The sequence below is a fragment of the Sorex fumeus genome, unplaced genomic scaffold (genome assembly GCF_029834395.1).
Source record: "Sorex fumeus unplaced genomic scaffold, SorFum_2.1 ptg000007l, whole genome shotgun sequence".
NCBI classification, from domain to species: domain Eukaryota; kingdom Metazoa; phylum Chordata; class Mammalia; order Eulipotyphla; family Soricidae; genus Sorex; species Sorex fumeus.
In genome coordinates, this window is record NW_026606064.1 from 51,010,941 (window position 1) to 51,036,399 (window position 25,459).

Below are 25,459 nucleotides of genomic sequence, written 5' to 3' on the forward strand. Positions count from 1 at the left end.
GGAAAGAAGGAAGGAAGGAAGGAGGTAGGAAGGAAGGCAAAAAGGAAGGAAAGAAAGAAGAAAGACTGGGTTAGAGAGATAGTACAGTGAATAGGGCGTTTGCCTTGCACACAGCCAACCCGGGTTCAATCCCTACTATCCCATATGGTCCCCCAAGTACCGCCAGGAGTAATTCCTGAGTGCAGAGCCAGGAGTAATCCCTGAGCATCGCTGGGTGTGGCCAAAATAAAAAAAAAAGAAGGAAGGAAGAAAGAAATAGAAAGAAAGAAAGAAAGAAAGAAAGAAAGAAAGAAAGAAAGAAAGAGTGAGTCAGTTTACACTGTGATTCCCTGACTGGAGAGATAGTACAGTGAGCATGGGTCTTTTCTTTTTTTTTTCTTCTTTCCTCAATCCTTTTTTTTTTAATGTAAAACATTTTTCTTCAGTTCACTTCTTTTTTCCCCACAAAGTTGTTCATCATTGCGTTTCAGTCATACAATGTTCCAACACCTGTCCCTTCACCAGTGCACATTTCCCACCACCAATGTCCCCAGTTACCTTCCCACCCCTGCCCCTCCCCACCCCCAGGGCTCTTTTCTAACATGCTACTTACTCAGGATGGATTCCTGGTGCCTCATATGGACCCCAAGCACTGCCAGGAGTGTGATCCCTGAGCACAGAGGCAGGAATAAGCCCTGAACACTCCTGAGTATGTCCCACAAACAAACAAAAAGCCCCCAACAAACCATACACAGAAATGTAACTCAAAGGTCTAATGTAACTATGCAAAATTAGAAAATAGCTACAACAAAACATAGGAAGAAAGGAAGAAAATAATTTTGAAATCTTGGGTTAAACAAGATTTCTTAAGACACAAAAAGAAAGAAAAGAAAAGCATGACTTAAGTTTTATCAAAATAGAACTATATTCCAAAGAAAATAAAGGGGGAGCTCGAGGATGGCTCAGGGACCAAAGAAGCTGCCTTGCAAGCATGAGGCTAAGAGTTCAAACCCCAGTGTCGCCCACATACAATGGGTGTAGTCCCAGCAAAGGTGCTCCGTGGTCACCTGGCGCTGCAATAATGAGGCGTCACAGCCAGATCATGCAAGCACCAAAATCAAAACCTTTGACAAAACCTCCCCCCCACCACACCTTCCCCACAGCCTGCTGCAACCGGAATGTGCGTGAACGCCACCCATGGAAAGTGTAAGCCAGGCTGGAGAGAGAGCACAGCGAGCAGGGCGCTTGCCTTGCATGCGACTGACCTGGATTTGAACTCTGGCAACTCATGGCTGCCCAAGTCCTCCCAGGAGTCATCCCTGAGCACCTCTGGGTGTGACCCAAGGACCAAATCAAACAAAATCAAACCAAACTGACAACAATCAAAACAACCCAAAGAAAAAAATTATTATTTAAATTTTTATTTTATGTTTTGGTTTTGGGGCCATACCCAGTGATGCTCAGGGATTACTCCTGAGGCTCCGCACTCAGGAATCACTCCTGGCCAATGCTCTGGAATAGAATCTAGGTCAGCCACATGAAAGGCAAGTGCCCTACCTGCTGTACTATCTCTCTGACCCCCCAAACAAAAATTCTGACAGTTCAATAACAACAAAGCAACCCAGTTAAAGCTGAGTTAAAGGCTTGGACAAATACTTCACAAGAGAAATACACAAATACTGATAAGTACATGAAGACACATAGAGTATAAAATGGTGTAACCACTTTGACAATTTTGTCATATGTATTAACATTATCCTGAGAGTATCCCGCCTGCACAGCAGAACCTGGCAGCTACCCGTGGTGTACTCAATATGCCAGTATGTATCTGTATTGACAGATATTTACCCCCCCCATTAAAATGTACATTTATAATTTTTTTTCTATTTTTGGATCACACCCAGTGATGCTAGGGGTTGCTCCTTCCTGGCGTTTGTTCTGGGAATTATACAGGATGCTGGGCCCGCCATGTGCAAGGCAAATGCCTTGCCCGCTGTATTATTGCTTTGGCCCAATATTTCTCATGAATGCTCATAGAGGGTTTATATTAATAGGTCATGAAATAACCCAAATATTTGTCAATAGGTAAAGGATTGATCAACAAGGAAATGCTACTCAGCATCAACAGGGAACAGCATGAATGAATCTCAAAAATATGCTCACTGAAAGCAGTCTATACTGTTTAACTTTATTTCTTTGTCACCCCTGACCAGAAAAAAATTACTTCTTAATATCAGTCTTTTTATTTCCCCTTTGTAATGCAGAGTCTCCTGCCCTTGTGCCTGGCTGTCCTCCCCAGGGCCCCTTGGAGGGGGTCAGGTTGAGTTTCCCTCTCCACCCTGAGCAGAGCCCTGGCAGCTGAAGATCTCTGGGATCCAGCCACAGCCAATCTGCGATCACTCTCCACATGCTAGGATGAGCCTCACGCATGAAGGAACCGGCAGAGGAACCCAGGTACGCGGGACCCAGGGCTGAGATCTCCAAGCCTGCTCGGTTTGGGACTGCGCCTCCTCCACCCAGATCCCCCATCTTCCAGTAGCTAGACCGTTAAACACCCACCAACTGCCATGTAACCCCATCAATGGCCAAGATGCAGAGACTATAAAACCAATTTCCCGGAAGCGCTTATTGTGTAATTCTCACTCTCAGAGAATTCAGCAGGCTACCAAGAGTATCCTGCCTGCAAATATTCCTGACTGGGAACACGTGTAAAGGTGATTAGAGTCTGCACCAAAGGCCTCCATGCCTCTCAGAGAGCCCGGCAAGCTACCGAGAGTATCCCGCCCGCACAGCAGAGCCTGGCAGCAACCTGTCGCGTACTTGATATGCCAAAAACAGTAACAATGATGGTCCTCATTCCCCTGACCCTGAAAGAGCCCCCAATATGCCACCGGGCTACATTAGCACGTGACAGGGATGAATGGAGACATTACTGGCACCCACTCGAGCAAAGCGATGAACAACGGGGTGATAGTGATAGAGTGTAATGCCAGAACACAGCAGAAGCAAGGCGGGGACTCTACCACCGAACTGTAGCCCAGTAATTCCTTAGTATCAGAAAGCAGATTGAGGCTAGAGATATAGTATAGGAAGTAAGGAGATGACCTTGCATGTAGCTGATCTTTGCTTCAATCTCTGCATAGCTAGGAGTGACCATTGAGCAGAGTCAGGAATAGAGTGACACTGGGTGTGGCCCAACTGCCTCCTCCACCAGAGATAGCAGGTGATTGATTGTCAGGTAGAGGGAGTATTGGTGCGAAGGGATTGGAGGGTGGAGTGAACAGCACAAAGCTTGGTTTGGTAGCATGTATTAAGAATTTATACACTGAGGGGGCTGGAGCGATAGTACAGAAGGGAGGGTTGCACGCCTCATGCTTGCCTTGGATGAGGCACCTCAAGTTCAATGCCTTGGTACCCCATATGCTCTCCCAAATCCACCAGTAGTGACCCCTGAGTGAAGAGCCAGGAGGAAGCCCTGAGCAATGCTGGGTGTGTTCCCCAAATAAACAAAAAAGAGTTTACACACTGAGAATGAAACTTTAACTTCTGTACTCTTAAGTTATGTAGAGTGCATGATATGTAAGTTGTTCCACAGTAAAATTGATTTATTTATTTGGTTTGGTTTAGTTTGGGGCCAGACTCAGCTGTGCTCAGGGCTTATTCCTGGCTCTGTGTTTAGGAATCACTCTTGGAGGGCCTGGGGGACCATATGGGGTCCTGGGGTTTAAACCTGGGTTTGGTTGTGCACGGCAAGCTGTACTATCTCTCCAGCCCCAATAAAGTTGATTTAAAAAAAAAACACAAAGAGCAGTGTAGACTGGAAGGATAGCTCAATGGGATGATCACAGGTTTTGCAAGCGGGAGACCCAGGTTCCAGTCTTAGCACCTCATTTGTACTGGAGAGCACCTTTGGGAGTGACCCCCCAAACCCTTCAGCAGTCATGTGTGACTCTGAAACCAAAATCAAACACACAGGAAAGGCGGGAAGCAGCAGGGAGTGGTACTGGTGGCCTCAGACCAATGCAAAGACAACAAAACATCAATAAACAGAAAGAGAGTGTGAACCTAGCTCTTGATGAGCCTGGCACTGCTTTGTATTCCTTTGCCACCTGGCACAAGCTGCAGGTCTTTTTCAGGCCAAATTTCTCTCTCTGTGACCTGGTATTATTAAAAATTGAGTTATGATGGACACATAACATTAGGTTAGCTTCAAATGCACGACCTAAGGGCTTCATATTTGTGTATATTACAAAGTAATCATTGCAACAAATCTACTTTACATGTCTCCATTGACAGTGAGAAAAAGGGGTAATTTAAAAAAAATTTCTAGTAAGGAGGACTTCACTGGGACTATCCTTGCATCCATTTCACAGAGTTGTCATGAGGATACAGTAAGACATATGTTATTCCAGAGTCTACTGTGAATTTAAAATCAAAGGCAATTCTTATTACCACTATGCCTGGATTTTTTTTTCTACCCTAATGAGATCATGAAAGAATGTGGTTCATGATTCATCTTGTCTTGAGAAGAGCTGCTGCCACAGATCTCAGAGTCAGTGCCAACCTCAGCCCACCACCCACAGACCCCAGAGGCAGATCACACCCGGGAAAAACACCTTCTGTCATGCCAGCCATCAGCAGGGAAGCTGCGTTCCCCTTCTCCCCAGCTGAGCTGGTGGAACAGAGTCCTGGAGACCTGGGTAAAGAGAAGACACAGCCCCAAGAGACTTTCCTTAGGGTTTGGCTGAACTAATTCCAGGTAGACAGGCGTTAAATCGGGCTCCTGGGACCCAATGAGGTGTCAGAACAACATGTCTCTCTTGGATTTGTGTCTGGTGTGAGGTTACCTCAGCCTTTCTGCCCTCCGTGTCTAGGACAGCCTGCCTGGCAACTTGAAACTACCTGCCCACATGTGGCTCTCTGCCACTTGCCTTACAACAGCTGTGTCAGTAACAACTCCTGTTCAAACCTCTTCTCCCCTAAGCGCACTTGAATCACACCCAGTCAGTCCACCTTGCACAGTCTCCCGCACAACTGCCTCCTTACAACCCTTCCCTGAGAGCCTCAAGAAGTGGGGACCCTCAGACAAATACTTCCCTGCTGGCACCTGTGAGAAATGGCAAGAATTTTGACATTCACCTTATCTGAGCTTCTAATCTAAAGGATCAGAGCTGCCTTCCATCAGCTTGGAAGGAATTTCTAAGATAAGGAAATGGAAGATGCATAATGGGGTGAGGTTTGGCGCGGGGCTAAGGTGGAGCCTGCACTGATACCGCTTGTCTTTGTAGCTCCTGTCTTCGCGAAGCTTTCCTGTGCCAGACTTTGTGCTGTTTTGACTTCTGGTTTCTTCCCTTCCTTTTTGAGGTGGTCCAAGTTAACTTAAAAGCAGGCTTTGGCGATAATAACGCACAGAACATCTTTTTTGACACTATTGCTTCTTTGCAGTAGAGTGAGGCTTTAGGTAGGCCTGGATTTGAGTATCACCTCAGTTATTTACTAGTTTGGCCTAAGACCTTCTGCTCTAGCTTCTCTGGTCTTGCTTCTGTTATTAAGCTCTCTTTTCACACCTGCCTTTCAGAGTCTTTTTGTCACTGTGGAAATGGGTTTATTCCTGAGTGGATGGGTTCTTGAGTATTGCATGAAATATTTGTATATAGCTGGTAAGGCACTTGCCTTGTATGGGGCTGACCCGCGTTCGATACCTGGCACCACAAATGGGCTGGTTGAGCCCTGCCAGGAGTGGTCCCTGAGCACAGAGCCAGGTGTGAGTCCTGAGTACAGCTGCATACAGAGGAAGGAAGGAAGGAAGGAAGGAAGGAAGGAAGGAAGGAAGGAAGGAAGGAAGGAAGGCAGGCTTAAATACAAAACTTGCAGATAGATGCTTATGAAGATTTAGTTATTTAACAGTTTTAAATGGGTAGTTTTGGATTCCCATTATTCTATGTCTAGGTCCCATACCGGGTTCCTGTATAGGTAGTGCTTGGTCTGTGCTGGTCTACTGCTTGTTCTATTCCTCATAAGCCAGGTTGATCTCTCTCTGGCTCTGTCTCTGGAAGTCCATGTTGATCTCTTACTGTTCGTATCCCTAGGAGCCCCTTTTCTCCTTATCTTTCAGTGGTGCTCTATAGTCTCCCTCTGGGGCTCCAAACTCGAACTCCTCCAGCTTGTAACCAGCAGCAGCTTGTCTCTGGTTTTCCTGGGTCCTCTGGCCGTGAGTGCATGGACGAGCACTGCTGCCATTCCTGCTGTCCGAGAGAATCTGCCCTTTGTGTGAGAATGTGACCTGGCTGGGGGTTTCCTTTTCTCTTACTGCTTCCTACTCTGAGTCATTTGATTGTTTATCTTGACTGGCTACCTCGTCAGTGGGTGAGATTTATCTCTATTTCTTTCTTTTTTTATTTTTTTGGTCACTAGAAATTATTTTGTGTATGTTTGTGGGTTTTTGTTTTTTAACCTGAAAAAAAATTTTTTTTTGCCTTTTGGGTCACACCTGGCAATGCACAGGGGTTACTGCTGGCTCTGCATTCAGGAATTACTCCTGGCAGTGCTCAGGGGGACTATATGTGGTGCTGGGAATCGAACCCGTGTTGGCTGCTTGCAAGGCAAATGCCCTACCGCTGTGCTATTGCTCCAGCCCCTAACCTGAGAATTTTATTTATTTTCTGTTTAATTGGTTTATATTTTGCTTGTTTTGGGGATGGGCTACACATAGACAGGATTTACTTTTGGCTCTGTGCTCAGAGACTTCATGTGGCAGGGCTTGGGGGACTATATTGGGTGCTAGGGATCAAACCTGGTTCAGCCATGTGCGAGGCAAGCATCCTGATACCTCTACTCTCTCTCAAGCCTTATTTCATTTATTTACTTATTAGTTTAGGCGCCATGATTTACAATACTGCTAATGACAGTTTTATGCACACATGTTCCAACATCCGATCCTCCACCAGAGTGTCCTCCTCTTAAACTGATCCCCCCCCCCCTCCCAGTACAAACTCATTCCTATAGACCAATGGGTGAGATTTAAAAGGACCAGTTATTGGGGTATGGTGCCGCCAGCAAATCAGTCGGTACCTGTGAGGTGAGTGTATTAGCAGCCTGCTGGTGTCTTCAGACTTCCAGATATCCTAAAATTGCTGCTGTGCCTTTGGCCAGACCCCAAAAACTTGGGGCCAAGTTTATCCGAAGTAAAGTAAATGGCCAAAAGTTAGGTATGTAGGAGAATATATAATTGGAGACAAGGCCTCTCCAGTTCCTGATCAAACTGCTTAACGGTCATGATCCCAGAGACTCAGAAACAAATCTCGGAACCCAGCGGCTTTTGGCAGAAATGTGTCCGGTCCCCACAGTAGGTTACTGGTGCCAGGCCACCCCAGGTGGGAATAGGTTTTGTGCCTTGGTCTGTTACCTATGGTGGCTCGGTGGCTGCCATTCTCCAGAGGCCATAGGACAGTCAGGTTTGGGCCCACAGTGATGATACATGTGGGCTTCATGGGATGGGGGTGGAACCAGCCCTTTTCTACCTGCCCCCAACGAGACCCCAGGTCGCTGCCCATGAACAGCCTCTCTGGCTCCTGATCAAGCTGCTCAACGTCCATGACCCCAGCAACTCAGGAACAAATATTGAACCCAGCAGGTTTTGGTAGAAATCCCTTCAGATTTAATTGTTAAAATTTCAGAATTCCAAAATTGCACGGCCACTACTGCAGCTGTGCGACATCATATGTTATTCATAATCAGCAATAGAAAACAAATTGTCTACGGTTGCCTTCTCGGTAGATCTGAGTGTTGGGCTAAAATTCCAAATAATAATGGTGGGTCTGGGGTCGAAGCATTGAATGTAATCAAAGTAGAGAGAGAGAGAGTAAGGTAGAAATCATCTGCCCCACAGGTAGGGGGAGGGTGTGGAATGGGGGGTATACTGGGGTTTTTGGTGGTGGAAAATGGGCACTAGTGAAGGAATGGGTGTTTCATCATTGTATGAGCAAGACTTAAACCCGAAAGTTTTGCAACTGCTCTCATGGTGATTCAATAAATAAATTTACAAAAAAGAAAAAAGTAAGGTGGAGTTCATGCCCAATTCAATCATCCTAATCAATAACTGAATAAATAGCAATACTCCTACATTAAAAATAAATAAATAAATAAAAGGACCAGTTAGGGGTAGGAGAGATATTACAAAGATTAAAGAGCTTGCCTTACATGCAGCTCAGTCTAGTTCAATCCCCAACATCACACGTGGTTTCCTGGCATCACTGGGAGTGATCCCTGGACATAGAGCCAGGAACAAGCCAGTTCTGGCACAGCCAGGTGTGGGCCCCAGAACAAAAATAAAATAAAATAAATTAAGAAATTTAAAAATCAAGGGGGCCGAAAAGCTGGTACAGCAGGTAAGGCACTTGCCTTGCACATGGTAGACCCAGGTTTGATTCCCAGCACCCCATATCATCCCAAGAAGCATGCTAGGAGTGATCCCTGAGTGCAGAGCTAGGAATAAGCCCTCATTACCACCAGGTGTGGCCCAAAAACAAAAACTAATGAATAATTTTTTTTATGTTCTTTAGGTCACACCCAGTGACACACAGGGGTTACTCCTGGCTCTACACTCAGGAATCACTCCTGACAGTGCTCGGAGGACCATATGGGATTCTGGGAATCGAACCCAGGTCGGCTGCGTGCAAGGCAAATGCCCTACCCGCTGTGCTATCGCTCCAGCCCATGAATAAATTTTTTAATAAACAATTACATTGACTAGATTACATGGTGCCCCTCCCCTTCATTCATTATATTGTGTGTCACAATATAATGTAACATAAATATGAATGCAAAACCAGAAATATACATTTATGTCATATATACATATAAGCATAAATATATATTCGATATATATTGTTTACTCAGTTTATTCTTTTTTGATGTAGGAGTACTGCTATTTATTCAGCCACTGATTAGCAGATTGAATTGGGCATGAACTTCACCTTACTTTTTTTTCATAATTTTATTTATTTTTTCTTCTTATATTTATTTATTGAATCACTGTGGGAAAAGTTACTAAGCTTTCAGGTTTAATTCTCGGTCATACAGTGATCAAACACCTTTCCCTTCACCAGTAATCATTCTTCACCACCAAGAATCCCAATATACGCCCCCCCATCCCACCCCTCCAAATGCCTGTGAGGCAGATGATTTCCACTTAACTATTCTCTACATTGATTACATTCATTATTTTGACAAAAGATCCACCATTATTGTTTAGAATTCCCCCTCCCCCACAATCAGAAATGCTGAAAAGGCATTGTGAAATGCTTTGTTTTCTATAGCTGGTTATGAGAATCATATAATGTCACGTGGCCGCTATATTTTGGATTTCTGCAAAGAGCCAGATAAACACGAGGTTGGTTTCTGTGCGTCTGGTGTTATGGCTGTGCCAGACAGCCGCTCGTGACTCATGACCTCGGTAGGGTGTGAAGGACGAGCTGGTACCGCCCCCCTTCCCATGAGACTGCAGTTGCCCTGTCACCACCGACTCATACCTGGCTTTCCTATGAGCTCTGAGGCAGCGGCCACCTTGCTGCCAGGGGGGAAAAAGGCGGAAGGGAACAACACCCTTTCCCTCCCCGGGAGGCATGGCGCCGGAGTTTAATGCATGGTTCATTCACTTTTCTGCCGCAAGCTGCCGGGCTCTGGATTAAGTCCTTTTGCCTCTGGAGCCATGGCCGTGCTGGAGAGCCACTTGTTGGTGGGGGGGGGGGGGGGGGCAACTCGTCGTGACCTTGGTAGGGCGTGAAGAACAAGTCAGTACCACCCCCCTTCCCATGAGACTGCAGTTGCCCCATCACCGCTGGCTCATACCTGGCTTTCCAATAAGCTCTGAGACGACAGCCACCTTGTATGCAGTCCAGATGCATTTCTGTCAAAAGCTGCTGGGTTTTGAGATTTGTTTCTGAGTCTCTGGGATCATGGTCATTAATCAGCTTGATCAGGAGCCAGAGAGGCCGTTTGTAGGCGACGACTCAGGGTCTTGTTGGGATGGGGAGGAAAGGGCCGGTTCCACCCCCATCTGGTGAGGCCCCATGTGTCTCATCACTGCAGGCCCAAACCTGACTGCCCAGTGGCCTCTGGAGGATGGTGGTCACCAGGCCGCCAGGGGAACAGGGCAAGGCACAAAACCCATTCCCACCTGGAGTGGCCCAGCGCCAGTAACCTACTGCAGGAACAGGACGCATTTCTGCGAAAAGCCTTTGAGTTCTGAGATTCGTTTCTGAGTCTCTGGGATCATGTCCATTAAGCAGTTCGATCAGGAACCAGAGAGGCCATGCCTCCAATTATATAGCTGAGCCGGAGGTGGTTTGTGGGTGTGTCTCCCACATACCTAACTTTCGGCCGTTTACTTTCTTGGTAAACTTTGCCCCAAGTTTTTGGGGTCTGGCCAAAGGTGCAGCAGCAATTTTGGGGTATCTGAAAGTCTGACGGTGCCATGAATGGCTGCTGATGCACTCTCCTCACAGGTACAGATTGACCTGCTTGTGGCACCATAAACCCCCCCCCCCCACTGAGTTTATTCTTGATTAAGTCAAAGAGTAAATCTTCTAAGCCTTACTTTATCTGTAAAATGGAGACAATAGGACCTCCTTATTGAATCAGTGAAGATTATAGGAGAAATATTTGTCAATGGCTTCATATGATGGGATATAGTGCATGGTGGACTATTAATGAGGACCCTAGTTACTAGCACTTCTACCTTTATTTCCCCTAGCACTACCTTTATTTCCCCTAGCACTTCTACCTTTATTTCCCCTTTCTAAGTTTATAAGTCCAAACTACTTTGGACAAACTTGCAGGCTATCGAATGTAGCCTGCCCACAGGGCAGAGTCTGACAAACTCCCCGTGGTGTACCAAATATGCCAGATACCAGTAACAATGATGGGTCTCATTCTCCTAAATAGCCTTGAATATAATCTCAGGACTAGGATGAAAGAGACGTTACTGGGGCCTGCTCGAGGCAATCGACGAATAACAGGATGAAATGAAAAAATGAAAAAAAAAGTTTATAAGCTGCTCTAGGTCATAGATCATGCCTTGTTTGTGTCGTATTGCTCTGCATTGGATACTCAATGTAAGATTATTTAATGATAAAATTTCCTATTAGTAAGTCATGGTCATAAATAAATGAAATGGAAAAACATACCACTGGATGTAAGCTCATCTTTTAGACTCAGCTCAGGGACCTCCTCCCCAGGATAAGTTTCCAGGCTGTTCTGCAATAGGGGATTAGGTGACCCTTCTTGGTGGGAGTAGCATGCATGTATGTTTGATTTCACTGTGTTCACTGATATTTTCCTCTGGTAGGGCTGCATGTGCTTTGAACCTTATCCATTTTTTCTCCTTGAGTTGTGCTCGCTTCAGCAGCACATATACTAAAATTGGAACGATACAGAGAAGATTAGCATGGCCCCTGTGCAAGGAGTCTCCCCGTGCTCAAAAGGATGTGTCGAAGCCAGGACAGCAATCAGAGATGATGGCATAAAGATGAAGAATGCATATTTTGTGCTCAAAGCATGTGGATCGAAGGTCTAGCTACTACCACTAACCTATCATGAGTTTTCAGACAAATGTCTTACTCTCTGTGCACCTGAGGCTCCTAAATCAAAATCTAAAGATACAGGACCAACCTCACAGTTATTTTGGGATTAAAGATTTCCTACACTTACGGTTCTTCAAATACTGTAAGTAGATCTGACATGTAGATATGCCCTGGAGAGCTGATGACCAGTAGACATTCAGCAATAGTATTTATTGAATGAAATGGTAAATTTCCTGCAAAATGAAGTTTTATTTGTACACAGATGCTTATTTTATTGGACAAGGAAAACTTATTGGAGGAGGAATTGGATCATACCCAGAAGTGTTCAGCACTTACTCTTGACTGTGCTCAGGGGTCACTCCTGGGGGTCCCCAGGAGACTGTATGTGGTGCCAGGGAACAAACTGGGCTTGCCACATGCAGGGCCCATGCCATAGCCCCTATCCACTCTTTCCAGCCCCACAGAGACCATTTTATGGTTGTTCCTTTGCTTAATTTGTTAGAGACATGGCTTAATTGGTTTTTCAGTATTATATTTCTTTTAGCAAATGTGCTATTTGTGAAGTGTAACTTTGAGATTATATTTCTACTTTCCAGTGACGTATTTATAATAAATAGATTTATTAACATTTACTGAAAAAAGATTAAGAAAAAGTGTTCTGTGATTAAAGCTTTGGGATTCACGTCACTGAAGTGAGAAATTTATAAAAACTGATAGTACTCACCTCTTATAGTTTTCAAGACTTCTGAACATACAATTTTATTTCTTATTTGGTTTGGGGGACTTACGGGCTATTCTTGGTCCTGTGTTCAGGAGTAACTACTGGCGGTGCTCAGGAGACCATATGTGATGCTAGTGATTGAACCAAGGTTGACCATATACAAGGCAAGAGTCTTACTTCCTATACTATCTCCCTGGTCCTGAATTTACCTTTCATATGTGTCCTCTGGGGCTGGATTAGTTTAGTGAAATCTGAGTTTCTCCAATATTTTTAGAAAGGTTTTCCTTTTCTTTTTTCTTTTTTTTTTTTATTTTTGGGTCACATCCGACGATCACAGGTTACTCCTGGCTTTGCACTCAGGAATTATTCCTGGCGGTGCTCGGGGGACCATATGGGATGCTGGGAATCGAACCCTGGTGGGCTGCATGCAAAGCAAATGCCCTACCTGCTGTGCTATTGCTCCAGCCCCTAGAAAAGTTTTTCTTCTGGAACCAGATTGCTAGTATAGCGAGTAGAGGATTTGCTTTTCACATGGGCTCCATGTCCTGCATGGCACATGATCCCCTGAGCACTGCCAGGAGTGATTCCTGTGTGCAGAGCCAGGAGTAAGCCCTGAACACCATCGGGTATGTCCCCCCCACCTCCTCAATACTCCTTATGAATCTACATGGGCCACTAGTGGGCTGTTCTCAATGTCAGTTATTAACTAGTAAGTGGGACTGTAAAGCTGAGATAGAAAATTTTTTTGATTAGATTCTCCTTTTCTGTTTGTTTATCTTTAGCTATAGTGGCAACATGATTACAACATGATTGCAGTCATTTAATGATTGACAACTTGTATTCTGGGCGAAAAGAGGAACTTTGACCCAGCATCTGTAAAACCTGTGTCATTTTCACAGGCACTCTTCAAAACTACTCAGATCAACCCCAAATTTTAAGTATTTGTCTAGTCTTCAGATCACTATATTCTAATACAATGTGTTTAGAGAATAGGAAGAAACCTATGCAGGCTTCATAAAGCAACATGTCCTTGTCTGCACGGGACAAACAGAAGTCACAGCAGGCTCCGTGGAAGGTCAAAGGTGTCTGTGACCCTTGGCACCTGAAGGTCTATTTGGAATATTTTAGACTAGATTTTCTCTTGACCTCAATTGTGCAATTTCTGAAACCCTATCAAGTAGATTTTGTTTTAAAGTGTTTCCTGATTACTATATAGCTCTTTATGGATGATGACACCAAATTATGTAATCATCTGAAGGGTAGTAAGCACTTCAGCTTCGGTGTGAGTTCCAGAGATCCTTCACCTCACATGGCCAGAATCTCCTAGAGGCACCTAAGAGACGACTGTTTGAGGAACAGGTATAATCTCTGACCACAGGACTGGGAAGACACACAAAGGAGGACTGAGGACTGTAGCTAAAATACACATGCTGAAGCACTGAGACTCAGTGAGTGTAATAGTATTGGAGGTGGGGCCTTTTCGCGGTGATTAGGCTGATGAGGTCATGAGGGTGGAACTTCATCTCAGGATTAGAGTAGCAGAAGAGTTGACTTCCTCTTTATCACGTGAGATTACAGTGAGAGACCAGTCTCCAAACGGGGAAGAGAGTCCTCACTGGTAACCAAATCTTCTAGTATGTACATCTCAAAATAATGAGGAAAAAAATTCCTATTGTTTAAACTAGAGGTTTTCAGTTTTAGGGTATGAACTGGTGCCAATCTGCAGGCATAAAGAGGTTGAGAAGAACTAGTTTTAAGCTACCTGTTTTACAACATGTTCTTTATTTTTATTTTTTTATTTAAAAAATTATTTTATTTTATAAAGTTTTTCACAATAATTTATTACATTCAATATTCCAACCCCCAACTCCACCACCATTATACCTTTTCACCACCATAGTTTGAATTTTTCCCCAGAGCCAGCTCCCCAAAAAGGACCTAAATAATTTACTTTGTATTACTTGTTATGAATAATCCTCTAAAAATGATCCAAAAGTGTTTCCTTAGAGGAAAGTCTGCTTTACAGCATATTCTTATGGAAGCCTGAACCAGCCAAAGAATCAACTTTAGACAACATGAGCTTCATAGAAGTAAACAACTCAGCAGAGAAATGAGCAATTCATTAATTCTCTCTTTTGTTCATTGATTACTTGTTCTACTACTGTGAACTGGGGCCTATTTTAGGTACAGAAAAGTGAAGAGTAAGTAAGATGAGTCCCTTTCTTGTGGTTTGGTAGTAGGTCAATGATTAACTGAATGGCATTTATAACACAAACCCGGACTAATAGTTAAAGGTGACATGTGGTGTGAAGGTGATATCTTGGACATTATGCTCTGAAGGGAACTTGGAAGGCAAAGGGAACTGAAAAAAAGGTGGCATGGCATGAGACCAGGGCAATAGTATAGTGAGTAGGGCATTTGCCTTGCATGTGACTGATGCAGGTTCTATTCCTGGCATTCTATATAGTCCCCCAAGCCTCGCTGTGATCTCTGAGCACAGAGCCAGTAGTAAGCCCTGAGTACCTCCAGGTGTAGCCCCCACTTTCCAAAAAATTAAGATGGTGTGACTGTGTGTGCATGTGTGTGTATGTATGTGTGTGTGCGTGTGTGTGTGTGTGTGTTTATGAGAGAGAGAGAGAGAGAGACAGAGAGACAGAGATAGAGAGAGACAGATAGAAGACAGAGAGAGACAGAGAGAGCACTGTGGTTCAATCTTTGAGATCTAGGAAGGCTTGGGGTGGTCAGGGACAGTTTCAAGAGCTTGAACACAAGGTTGAAGAAGGAATTTAAGACGGACTAACTAGTGAGAGAGGACAGTAGTGTAGAAAATGGTGGTAATGGAGAGCAGGAAGTTTGAAGAAATGTCTGAAATAGAATGAACAGAACAAAAAATAAAGCCAAGCATAGTTCCTAGTTGTTTGTCTTCGGAAATGAGCACTCACACCATTCACTGATATTGCAAATGTTGGCACATGGCAAGGTCTGTGAAGAAAGACTGTGCTTGTAGTCTTTAGAACCAAGTGGAGTTTGCGATACTTTGAAACAGTTGAGAGGAAGGGCTGGTGATAGTACAGCAATACTTGCTTTGCATCCAGCTGAACTGGGTTTGACCTGGGTTTGATCCCTGCCACACTACATAGTCCCTTGAGCTCCATCAAGATTGACTCCTGAATACAGAGCTAGGAATAACTCCTGAGCATTGCTGGGTGTGACCCACTGTTCCCCAACTCTCCAGTAAACAAAAAAAGAAAAGAAAAAGAGGAAATGCCAAACAGGCATTTGGATCTAAGTATGGGTAGCCAGCACTTCTCAACAGTGTTTTTTTGGCACTCGTGGAAGTATTCTCTATTTGCACTAATGTCTTAGCCACTCCCTACATGCGGTTATTTAAGTTTAAGTTAATTAAAATAAAATATGTATTCTGAGCAGTTCTGGCCACCTTTCAAGTTCTCCCCGTCACTAAATGCAACTAGCCACTTTCACTTGGGACAGTGCAGTTCTAAAGCTCAAAGAAGAAAAAGAAAGAAAGAAAGAAACCAAGCAACCTCAGAGAAGCACTTGAGATGAGAAATACAAAAATTTGACCCAGAAGACCAGAGGGATAGTACAGGGGCTAAGGTGCTTGTCTTGCCTATGGCCAACCGTGGTTCAATTACCCGACATCTCATATAGTTTCCTGATCATTTGCAGGAGTGATCCCCTGAGCAGAGAGTCAGAAATAAGCCCTAAACACAGGGTGTGGCCCCCCAAACAAGACAAAATTCTTTTTTTTTTCTTTTTGGGTCACACCCGGCGATGCACAGGGGTTATACTCCTGGCTCTGTACTCAGGAATTATTCCTGGCGGTGCTCGGGGGACCATATGGGATGCTGGGACTCTAACCTGGATCGGCTACATGCAAGGCAAACGTCCTACCTGCTGTGCTATTGTTCCAGCCCCCCCCCCCATATATTTTTTTTGTCCCCATAATTATTTTTTTTTGCACATTAGGGGGATGGGAATGTGGCTCAGTGGTGGAGTACATACTTCACTTGTGTGACTCTGGGTTCTATTCTCCCCCTCCCCCAAACACACATTATTGAAATTAGTGAAATTTCTTTTACAAGAAGAAGGTGAAGGATGCATGGTGAACTGGAGGGGGGGAGAAAGCCCCAAGATACTGCAAGACAGAAAGCCCCAAAACTTCTTTTATGGACTAAGTAAATGGAAGAGAATTCATCATCTAAGAGGGGTTGGGATGTGAGGTTTGGAATAGCATGGGAAATGGGGAAGAAAATAACCTTGGGAGGAAGTTTTCAAACATTTGAAATTAAGCCAGAGAATTTAATTGCATTGCAGTGGGAGGGGGGCAGAGGGATAAAGCAAGGCTTTAAAGAGAAGACAGAACCCCACTTGGCTGGTGGTAATTTGACTCTTCTCGTTGTTGAACACATGTATATAGAATGATGAGAACCAAGGAGAAATTTAGACAGAAGCAGGTAAAGGTGGGAGTGAAAACAGAGCAGCCTTGGATGGGAGTAAACAGTCCACTTGGGAGGCACGGGGGATTGGTTTGGAATGTAAAGGAATGAAATCAAAGCAGAGACACGGTTTCTTTGATTTCATGCTTCTGTGATTGAAAAAATAATAAGAAAGGAAAAGAAAACAAAACCCTCACTATAAACATACCTACCAGTTGGCAACGGGGAATTCTCAACTGGCTGCAAGTGAGTTTCAGGAGGCAGTGCCAGCTGCTGTTCCGTTTTTGTTCCCTCTTCCTGGGCGGGACGTTTGTGAAAACAGGCAGAAAATAAAGAGAATGGACCATCTTCTGCTTCTCTCCTTGCTTCTCTTTCCAGGTTGGTAATCAGCCAGATCCTCCAATGCTCTCACAATGAATATAATTCACTCTTCCATGGGGCCAGTTTGGGGGTGGTAAATGGAGGGTTGTATTTCTTTTTTTTTCTTCCATTGTTGAGCATTGGATGTATAGTGACCAATACCCAGAATTATTTTCCTGGGTGACCATGGATCATGATGTCTTAGGTTGTTGTTGAGAAGTCTTTGTATGCAAGAAGTAACAAAAACCAGTGGCCTATGAAGTAGAATTTTTGGGTGCTAAATAGTTCCTTTATGAGTTGCGGGTTGCCAAAAAGGGTTCCCGCTCTCCACATATGTGCTGGATTTCAGCATGAACATTGAAAGACTTTTTATTAAGTATTGCAAAGCTCGAACTTTGAGGGTTCCCTAGGGGAGGTGCCAGCCTTACAAACATAAGGTTCATAGTTCCGTTTCTGGTGTTGCCAGATGTGTTGGCCCCTGGTCCAGCAGCTCTGCTGTTTGTGCGCACAGCTCTGCTATCTGTGATCTCCAGCACCACCAGCAATTGTGGTTAGGCGTGTGTGAGCACCACAATTAAAATGGGGTGCAACCTCCGGTGAGCACTGCAAACAGAATGCACACGAGCACCTCAGTTAACAGGGGCTTGACCCCTAGCAAGTATGTGTGCAAACAGCACCATTCAGGGGGTCAGGGAGTGGGGGATGAGGGAGATGTCTCACAGGGCATGTGGAAGGTCTGAATTTGATCCCCAGCACCACATGGCCCTAGACCCTTGAGCACACTAAGTATGCCTTCCCCGCAAATAAATAAAACCAGAAATAAATAAAACAAAAGCATGAGAGAGTGAGACCCCCTGCAAGCATCAAGACGGAATGTGCAAATACTGCAGGCTGATGTATGACCCTTGAGGAATGCGACAGCCAGGCATATATCACTGATCCTGGTCATTGCAGCAACGGCTATCCTGGTCTCCTTGATGGTCCCCAAATCCAGGCAGGTTCAGATGTCAAAGCCTTAGCATTGTTGCACCATTTGACTGGAATACTTCCTTATACATTGGTGTAGTTTTCTTCAAGTCACTCGATTTTTTGGTGAGACTACCTTAAACCTTTTATTTAAAAATTACACCTCCATGCCTCATCCCTAAAGCTCCTTTAATTTCTCCCTTTATAACTATATGTGGCAATTGATGTTATTATTCATTATACTTAGATGCTGGTTTTATTGCCTAACTTTTGTTGTGTTCATCTCATATTCCCGGCACTTAGAAGAATTCATGGAACATATTTGATATTTACTGAACTAATGAAAGAAAGAATTCTCATTGCTAAATCAGGACACTCTTCTTAAAATAATTAGGTTTATTTAGTTTGGGGGCTATACCTGGCAGTGCTGAGGGATTTCTCTTGGTTCTGTGCTCAGGGTATTATGTATGATGCTGGGAATTAAACCCAGGCTGGCAACATGCAAGACAAGCACCTTATGCTTGTGAGGTCTGGTCTCAGTGAGATTTTAAATAGAATTTTGGGGAAATTTTTAATTCTAATTAAGTTAGCTATGATTTAAAATTTTTAAATATGCAGCTATATGGTAATGTACCTTGTAGTTTGATGGAAATTTTGGTCAAAAAAGGTGTCAGAGAAAGTATTGTGGCTTTATACTATGAATCAGGACACGGAGATATTGAGGCAAAAGTAGACACACAGACCAATGGAATATATTTCATACCCATGGACAGTAAGTTTACAACCAAAGACCATAAAATGGAGAAAGAAAATTCTCTTCAATAGCAGGTGCTGGGAGAACTGGCGAGCCACATGCAAAAGAATAAAATCAGACCTGTCGCATACTATGTACAAAAGTTAATTCAAAATAGATGAAAGGCTTGGGTGACAGGCTGCAAACCATAACATATAAGAAAACAGACAAAATATCAACATTCTATGATACTGACTTCAGTAGTGTCTCTGGGAACTCTACTTCATGACAAGAAAAATAAAAGTGAAAATAAACAGGAGATTTGGGATCTCCATGCCTTGGATGCCTGTATCGCAATGTGTGGCCATAAGCTTGATCCCTCTTGGGTATATGCCCTCAGTTCCATCCAGGCAGCTCTGCTGTCTGAGTTTCTTAACTCCACAAGCCATTTCTGGACACATGACTTTCAAGTGTGTGTGAACCCTACAGAGAAAGAGGTGGAACTCCCAGGCCCTACAGGATGTCAAGCACTGTGGCTGGGAAGTACAGTATGAGCATCACAGCAGCCCCAGTGAACATGACCACCAGGAAGTGTGACAGCATCATGACTACAGCCTCTCGACTCTTTGGGAGCGCTAAGGCCAAGTGTGTGAGTGGTACAACCTGATGTGTGAGCCCTGGTGAGCACCATAAAGAAAAATGTGTGAGTATCACTGCCAGGCATGTGTGACCTTTGGTCATAGCCACAACAACAATAAAGGGAAAGGAAATGAGGAAGTAAACACCTGGAATTACATCAAAATGAAAAGCTTCGCAGGTAACTTTGAGGTAACTCAAAGGGGAGAAGCACATGACTTGTATGCATGAGGCCCTGAGTTTGATCCCTGGTCTACTCATATCCCTGCCCCTCCCCCCAAAACCCACAGAGTGTAGGTCCTAAGCATTGTTTGGTAAGGCCCTGGGTGTCCCCCAAGCAAATATGGGGAGGCCCTCCCCACTCTAAAAATAAAGCCTTCTCCGACAAATAAAGCAGGGGCTTGTGGGGGGAGGGGAAGTATTATGGGCTGGAGAGATAGTACAGTAGGGAAGGTGCTTGCCTTGCAAGCAAGTGGACAACCCTGGTTCCATCTCTGACATTGCATATTGTTCTCTGAGCACAATTGAAAATGATCCCTGAGCACAAAGCCAGGAGTAAGCCCTGGGCACTGCCATATGTGCCCCCAACACTCTCAAAAGAAGCTTCATTAAAACAAAAAGATAAAGTATATATCAGACAAAGGTCTAATATCCTATATATTATATATACTCATAAATCAGTAAATTAGACAACTCTATATAGGAAATGGAAAAGAAAATCTGAACAGAAGGTATACACAGGAAGATACACAGGTCAGGAGTACACGGAAACATTCTCAAAGTCATTAGAACAAGAGTACTGGAGGTATGCGGAGAAAAAGTTACTCTCATACACTGGTGCTGGAAATGTAAATTGATTCATTTGCTATAGCAAGGTATGGAGATTTCCCAGATAATTGCAAAAAGGTCTATTACATGAGCAATTCTTGGCAATCAATCGGAAGGCAGATATGCAAAAAACACAAAGGCACTCACATGAAAAGGTATATGTACATCTTTGTTCATTGCAACAGCATTTATTTTTGTTTTGTTTTGCTATGCTTGGGCTTACTCCTGGCTCTGAGCTCAGGAATCACTTCTGGTGGGGCAGGGAGGACCACATGCGGTGCTCAGGATGAAACTTGGATAGGCTGTGTGAAAGGCAAGTGCCTTATCTGTTACACTATCCCTTTGGTAATTATATTTAGAATATAATTTACAATGCAATTATATTTATAATAGATCTGGAATTAAGCAAAGTCCTCAAGAACAGGATTAAGATGCTGTATGTATACTCCATGGAATACAACCTAGCTATGAGAAAAGATGAAATCTTGCCACTGTGTGGAACCGGAGGAAGTGATGTTAAGCTAAATAAGTCAGGAGACAAACGTGTGATATCTCACTCAAATGTGATACTAAAAAGAAACAAAGCAATGTCCAAGGAAAACAAATCTTTAATGTTAATGAATAACTCAGTTTTATTGTTCACATTGTCGCAGTTGGGGCTCTAGACTGCAGGAATGAAATATGGTCAAAAGGAATTGTCTCTTGGGAACTGATTCTCTTTGATTATCTCAGTGGGCCTGACCACCCAACCAATCCAATCTCAAAATTACCAATAAGAATCGTCTGGTGGATATTCCCTGATAATCTCAAGGGATCCTCACTGCTCACACTGTCATCCATCAGACCACCATCAAGATCGCAAACCACGGTTTGATAGTATAACAGGTAAGACACTTGCCTTGTCTGCAGTTGATCCCTGCATCCATCCCCTCTACCATGCACGGTCCTCCAAGCACTAACAGGAGTCATCCCTGAGCGCCCGTCCCGCAGGCCTGGTTTCCTCCCCATGGCGCACCTCGCCCCCCAGCAGCAGAAACCGGGGGTGGGGGTGGCGGTGGGGCTGAGCAGCTCCTCGGATCGCCGCTCCGCTAGCTTTCAGCCTCAACTTGGGCTTTGTTTTTTTTTTTTCTTTTTTTTGCTTTTGGGGTCACACCCGGCAATGCACAGGGATTACTCCTGGCTCTGCACTCAGGAATTACTCCTGGCGGTGCTTGGGTGACCATATGGGATGCCCGGGGATCGAACCCTAGTCCGCCGCGTGCAAGGCAAACGCCCTACCCCGCTGTGCTACCGCTCGGGCCCCTGGGCTTTGTTTTTATGACAGTCAAGTCGATGCCGCACGAATGGCCATGTCCGTTTTAAGAATCTTTAAAAAAAAAAACTATGATTATAGAACTCCGCCCTGAGAAGTTGAATCGGGCAGCGAGCGGCCCGCGAGGAGCAAGGGTGGCGGCCCGTCGTGGTCGCGGTGCGGGACGCAGCCCGGCCCGGACCCCGGAGACCCAGTACCCGATCCCGGCCCCGCTGCAGATCCCCGCCAGGGTGACCGCCGCGGCCGGCTCCCAGGACTAGCCAGACCCCGCCCCCCCTCCCCCCTCCCCGCGCCCGCCACCCCGCCACTCAGCTCTCGCGCAGGCCGCCTCTTGCCCCCCAAGTCGCCGCGTCGTCCCTTCGCAAGGCCAAGCGGACCTCCCGAGCCCCGCCAGCCGCGCCCCCTCCGCGGGCCCGCGCGGGCCTTGGCCCCCTCAGGCTCGCGCCGCCGCCCCTTTCCAGGCTCGCCGCGCGCCCCGCCCCGCCCCCTTCGGAGGTTCGCTCGGGCCTCGGACTCTCAGGCTAGTCGCGCGCGCCCCGCCTCCTCCGCGGGCTCGCGCGGGCCTCGGCCCCTCAGGCTCGCCGCGCGCCCCGCCCCCTCCGCGGGCTCGCGCGGGCCTTGGCCTCTCAGGCTCGCGTCGCCGCCCCTTCCCAGGCTCGCCACGCGCCCCGCCCCTCAGGCTCGCCTCGCGCCCCGCCCCCTTGACAGGTTCGCGCGGGCCTCGGACTCTCAGGTTCGTCGCGCGCGTCCACCGCCCCCCCCCCCCCCCCCCGGCCTCCTCCGCGGGCTCGCGCGGGCCTTGGCCACCTCAGGCTCGTCCCGCAGCCCCTTCCCGGCTCGCTGCGCGGGGCGCCCCGCCCCGTCCGCGGGCTCGCGAGGGTCTTGACACCCTCCCCCCCGCTTCAGGCTCGCCGCGCGCCCCGCCCCCTCCGCGGGCCCGCGCAGGCCTTGGGCTCTCGGGCTCGCGCCGCCGCCCCTCCCCAGGCCCTCCGCGCGCCCCGCCCCCTCCGCGGGCTCGCGCGGGCCTTCGCCTCCCAGGCTCGCCGCGCCGCGCGGGGGGCGGAGCCGGCGCGGGCTAGCCGGGATCAGGCCCCGGGATTAGCTGGTTTCGGAGTCGCGGGATCCGGCCAGTCGCGAGCGCTCGGCAGACAAAGCAGCCTCCGAGGCCCGAAGCGCTGTGCCGCGGGGTCTCTGCGCCCCGGGCCGAGGGAGCGCGGGGCAGTTTCTCCGCAGACCGCCGCCGCCGCCCCGCCACCGGCCGCTGCATCGCAACAGGTTCGCCGCCTCCCCGCGCTCTCCGTCCCCCGGGTGCTTCCGCTCGGCTCGGGGCCGCGGTCTGGCTACCGCTTCGATGCGGTTCGGATCCAAAATGATGCCGGTAAGCGGGCGGGATGAGCGCCGGAAGTTGGGGTCGCGGGCGGGGGTCTGGCCGGGCTGGCCGGGCGGGTCCGGGACGGAGCGGGGGTGCGGGGAGAATCGGGGATCGCGCGGCCCACGGCGGGGGAGCGGCCGTGGCGTCGTGCCCTGGGTCCTGGGCGGCGTGGGAAGTTGGGGCGACCCTTCCCCAGGAGAGGCTCCAGGAGTGAGTCGAGCAAACTTTTGTCTGGGTCCTGACTTTGCAGTTTATTTTTTTGGGAGGTCAGTAACGGGGGAGCTGGGGAATCTCATTTGCTTATTAAAACAAAAACTTTTTGCTGGGGTGAAATGCACGGGAAAGCGTTGCTTTGCTGTGTGAATTTCGAACTCGGTACCTGCAATAGCGGCCAAGCCGCTCTCCCTTTTTTGGAGACTGGCTTTTGTGGATGCAGTTGCAGAGTTTTGGGTCGCAGGGAAACGTGCGGCCCCCCCCCCCCGCCCCCGTTTTTCCTGAGCTTGCTTGTTTGGCAGCTCTTCTGCAGAGGATTAGTGAGGCCCCCCAATGGGCTCCGCAGGCTTTGCCACGGCCTCCAGGCCACAGGTGAATGGCAGGTCTCAGACATTGGAATGTCTGTCCTCTGGCCCCTGCGGGGCGTCAGGGGCTTCTGCAGACTTCAGCAGCGTGTTTCTGCTGAGACCTCCCCCACCGAAGAACCGCGGTCGTTTCGTGTAGCCTCCCGACGATGTCTTTCTTCCTGGGATTTGACTTGTACTCAGAAACAGTTTCTCTTTTATGCCATTTGTGGAATGGAGCGATGGTATTCGCACACTCAGATGCAGAGTATAAATACCCTCACCTCTGGCCACCCAATAGCCTCACGGGCGGGACCCCAGTCTCTCAGACTGGACAAAGTTATCAGAACTGACTGTTGATTTGAGGTGGTTTGGTAATATTTCCACCTCCAGAGTTCCAGAAATACCAAGTGTTAATAGCTTTGCTGGTTATGAAGTTCAGTTTTGTGATGTGAATACCCAGTAATAAATATAGAGCTTGGTATCTGTGGGTAAGGGAGAAGGATTTTGCTGTTAAATTTTTTTTTTAATTCCTTGGATTTATGTTTCTTTGTCTTTTAGAGAATTTCTGCAGATTAGGAATTTTTCAGAATAGGGGTAAGAATAATGTTGCATCATGATTTCTTAAAAAAAATCAACTTTATGATTTCTTAAAAAAATCAACTTTATGTCCTTTGGGTTTTCTTAAAACTTAAGAAAGTTAATTATTCCCATCTACATACCAGATCATCAGATATGTATCTATTGAGACTGTATTTTTGGGGCAGGAGACTGGCAATTTTGGATTACCCCCAGCAGTGCTCAGTGCTTACTCTTGATTCTGTGCTCGGGGGTTATCATTCTTAGTGGTTCTTGGGGGGAGCTATGGGGTGCAAACTGGAGGTGGCTACGTGCAGTTTAAGCCCCTTGTGCCTTAACCCTTGTGCCAGCTCTCTGCATTTAATTTGGTATTATGATTCTTGTGATTGCTTTCTTTTTGTTTGCTTTTGGGCCATGCTTGGTGGTGCTCAGAGCTTACCCCTGTCTCTATATTGGATCACTCCTGGAGGGGCTTGGGGGGACTATACGGAGTGCCAGGGATTTAGTCAGGGTTGTTTGCATGCAAGGCAAGCACCCTACCCACTATACCCGTCTCTCCAGCCCTAGGCTCTGTGTGGTGTGGTGGTACACATATCTGTTTTGAGGCTAGACTAATACTTAAGTGTTTTCTCAGCTACTACCAGTGTGACCATAGGCTTTAGTTCAGGGGGGTCTCTCCTGCAAGTGTTCTGGGGACCTGCACTGGGGACCTTTGCAGTGCTAGGGATTGGGGTTGGCCACTTGGAATGCAAGTGCTTGAGTATCTTTTCAGTCCCATGTGACTATAGACTTTAAAAAAGAAAAGATTTCAGTTTTAGTTCCATCATTTTAAAAATGGTGCTAAAAATAATACCTAGGCGCTACCTCTTGGAGTGGTTTGAGGACAAGTTGCTATTTCTGAAACAATTAGTGTAGTATCTTGCTTGGTATAGGTGCTAGATAAAGCTTCCAGATTTATTATATTGGTTAAACAGGAGATTCTGAGATTTATGAAAAATAAAAATACTAATTTTTCATTAACCAATCTCATGTTAAATATATCTTTTCCCTATAATACTTGGGGCACCTGAATGAATATTTTTCTACATATACTTTTTGTCTTGGGACTGGAGATAAAGTACAGTTGGTAAATTGCCTTTGCATATGGTCCCCAAGAATCACAAGCTTCAGCCCTGGAGTCCCTGAGCACTGCTGGGTGTGGCCCCAAAACAAACAAAACATACAGTTTTTGGTTTTGTTTTGTTTTGGGGCCACACCTGGTGGTATTCGGGACTTACTCCTGGCTCTACGCCCAGGGATCACTCCTGGCAGTGCTTGGGGAACCATATGGGACTCAGGGAATCAAACCTGGGTCGGCTGTGTGCCAGGCAAGTG

The 25,459-nt window shown here is 46.4% G+C and overlaps 1 protein-coding gene and 1 pseudogene across 1 annotated transcript in view; both read left to right on the forward strand.

The window, feature by feature from the left end:
• The first annotated feature begins 11,370 nt into the window (after window positions 1-11,370).
• Window positions 11,371-11,443, forward strand: LOC130017082 (uncharacterized; annotated as a pseudogene).
• An 11,181-nt stretch (window positions 11,444-22,624) lies between these two features.
• TP53BP2 (tumor protein p53 binding protein 2) overlaps window positions 22,625-25,459 on the forward strand; it is a 65,966-nt gene continuing 63,131 nt past the window's right edge. Inside the window, exon 1 of the mRNA XM_056132501.1 lies at window positions 22,625-22,955. Within this exon, the coding sequence (XP_055988476.1) occupies window positions 22,929-22,955 (27 nt within the window). The 5' untranslated portion in view covers window positions 22,625-22,928. The remainder of the gene's footprint in view (window positions 22,956-25,459) is intronic.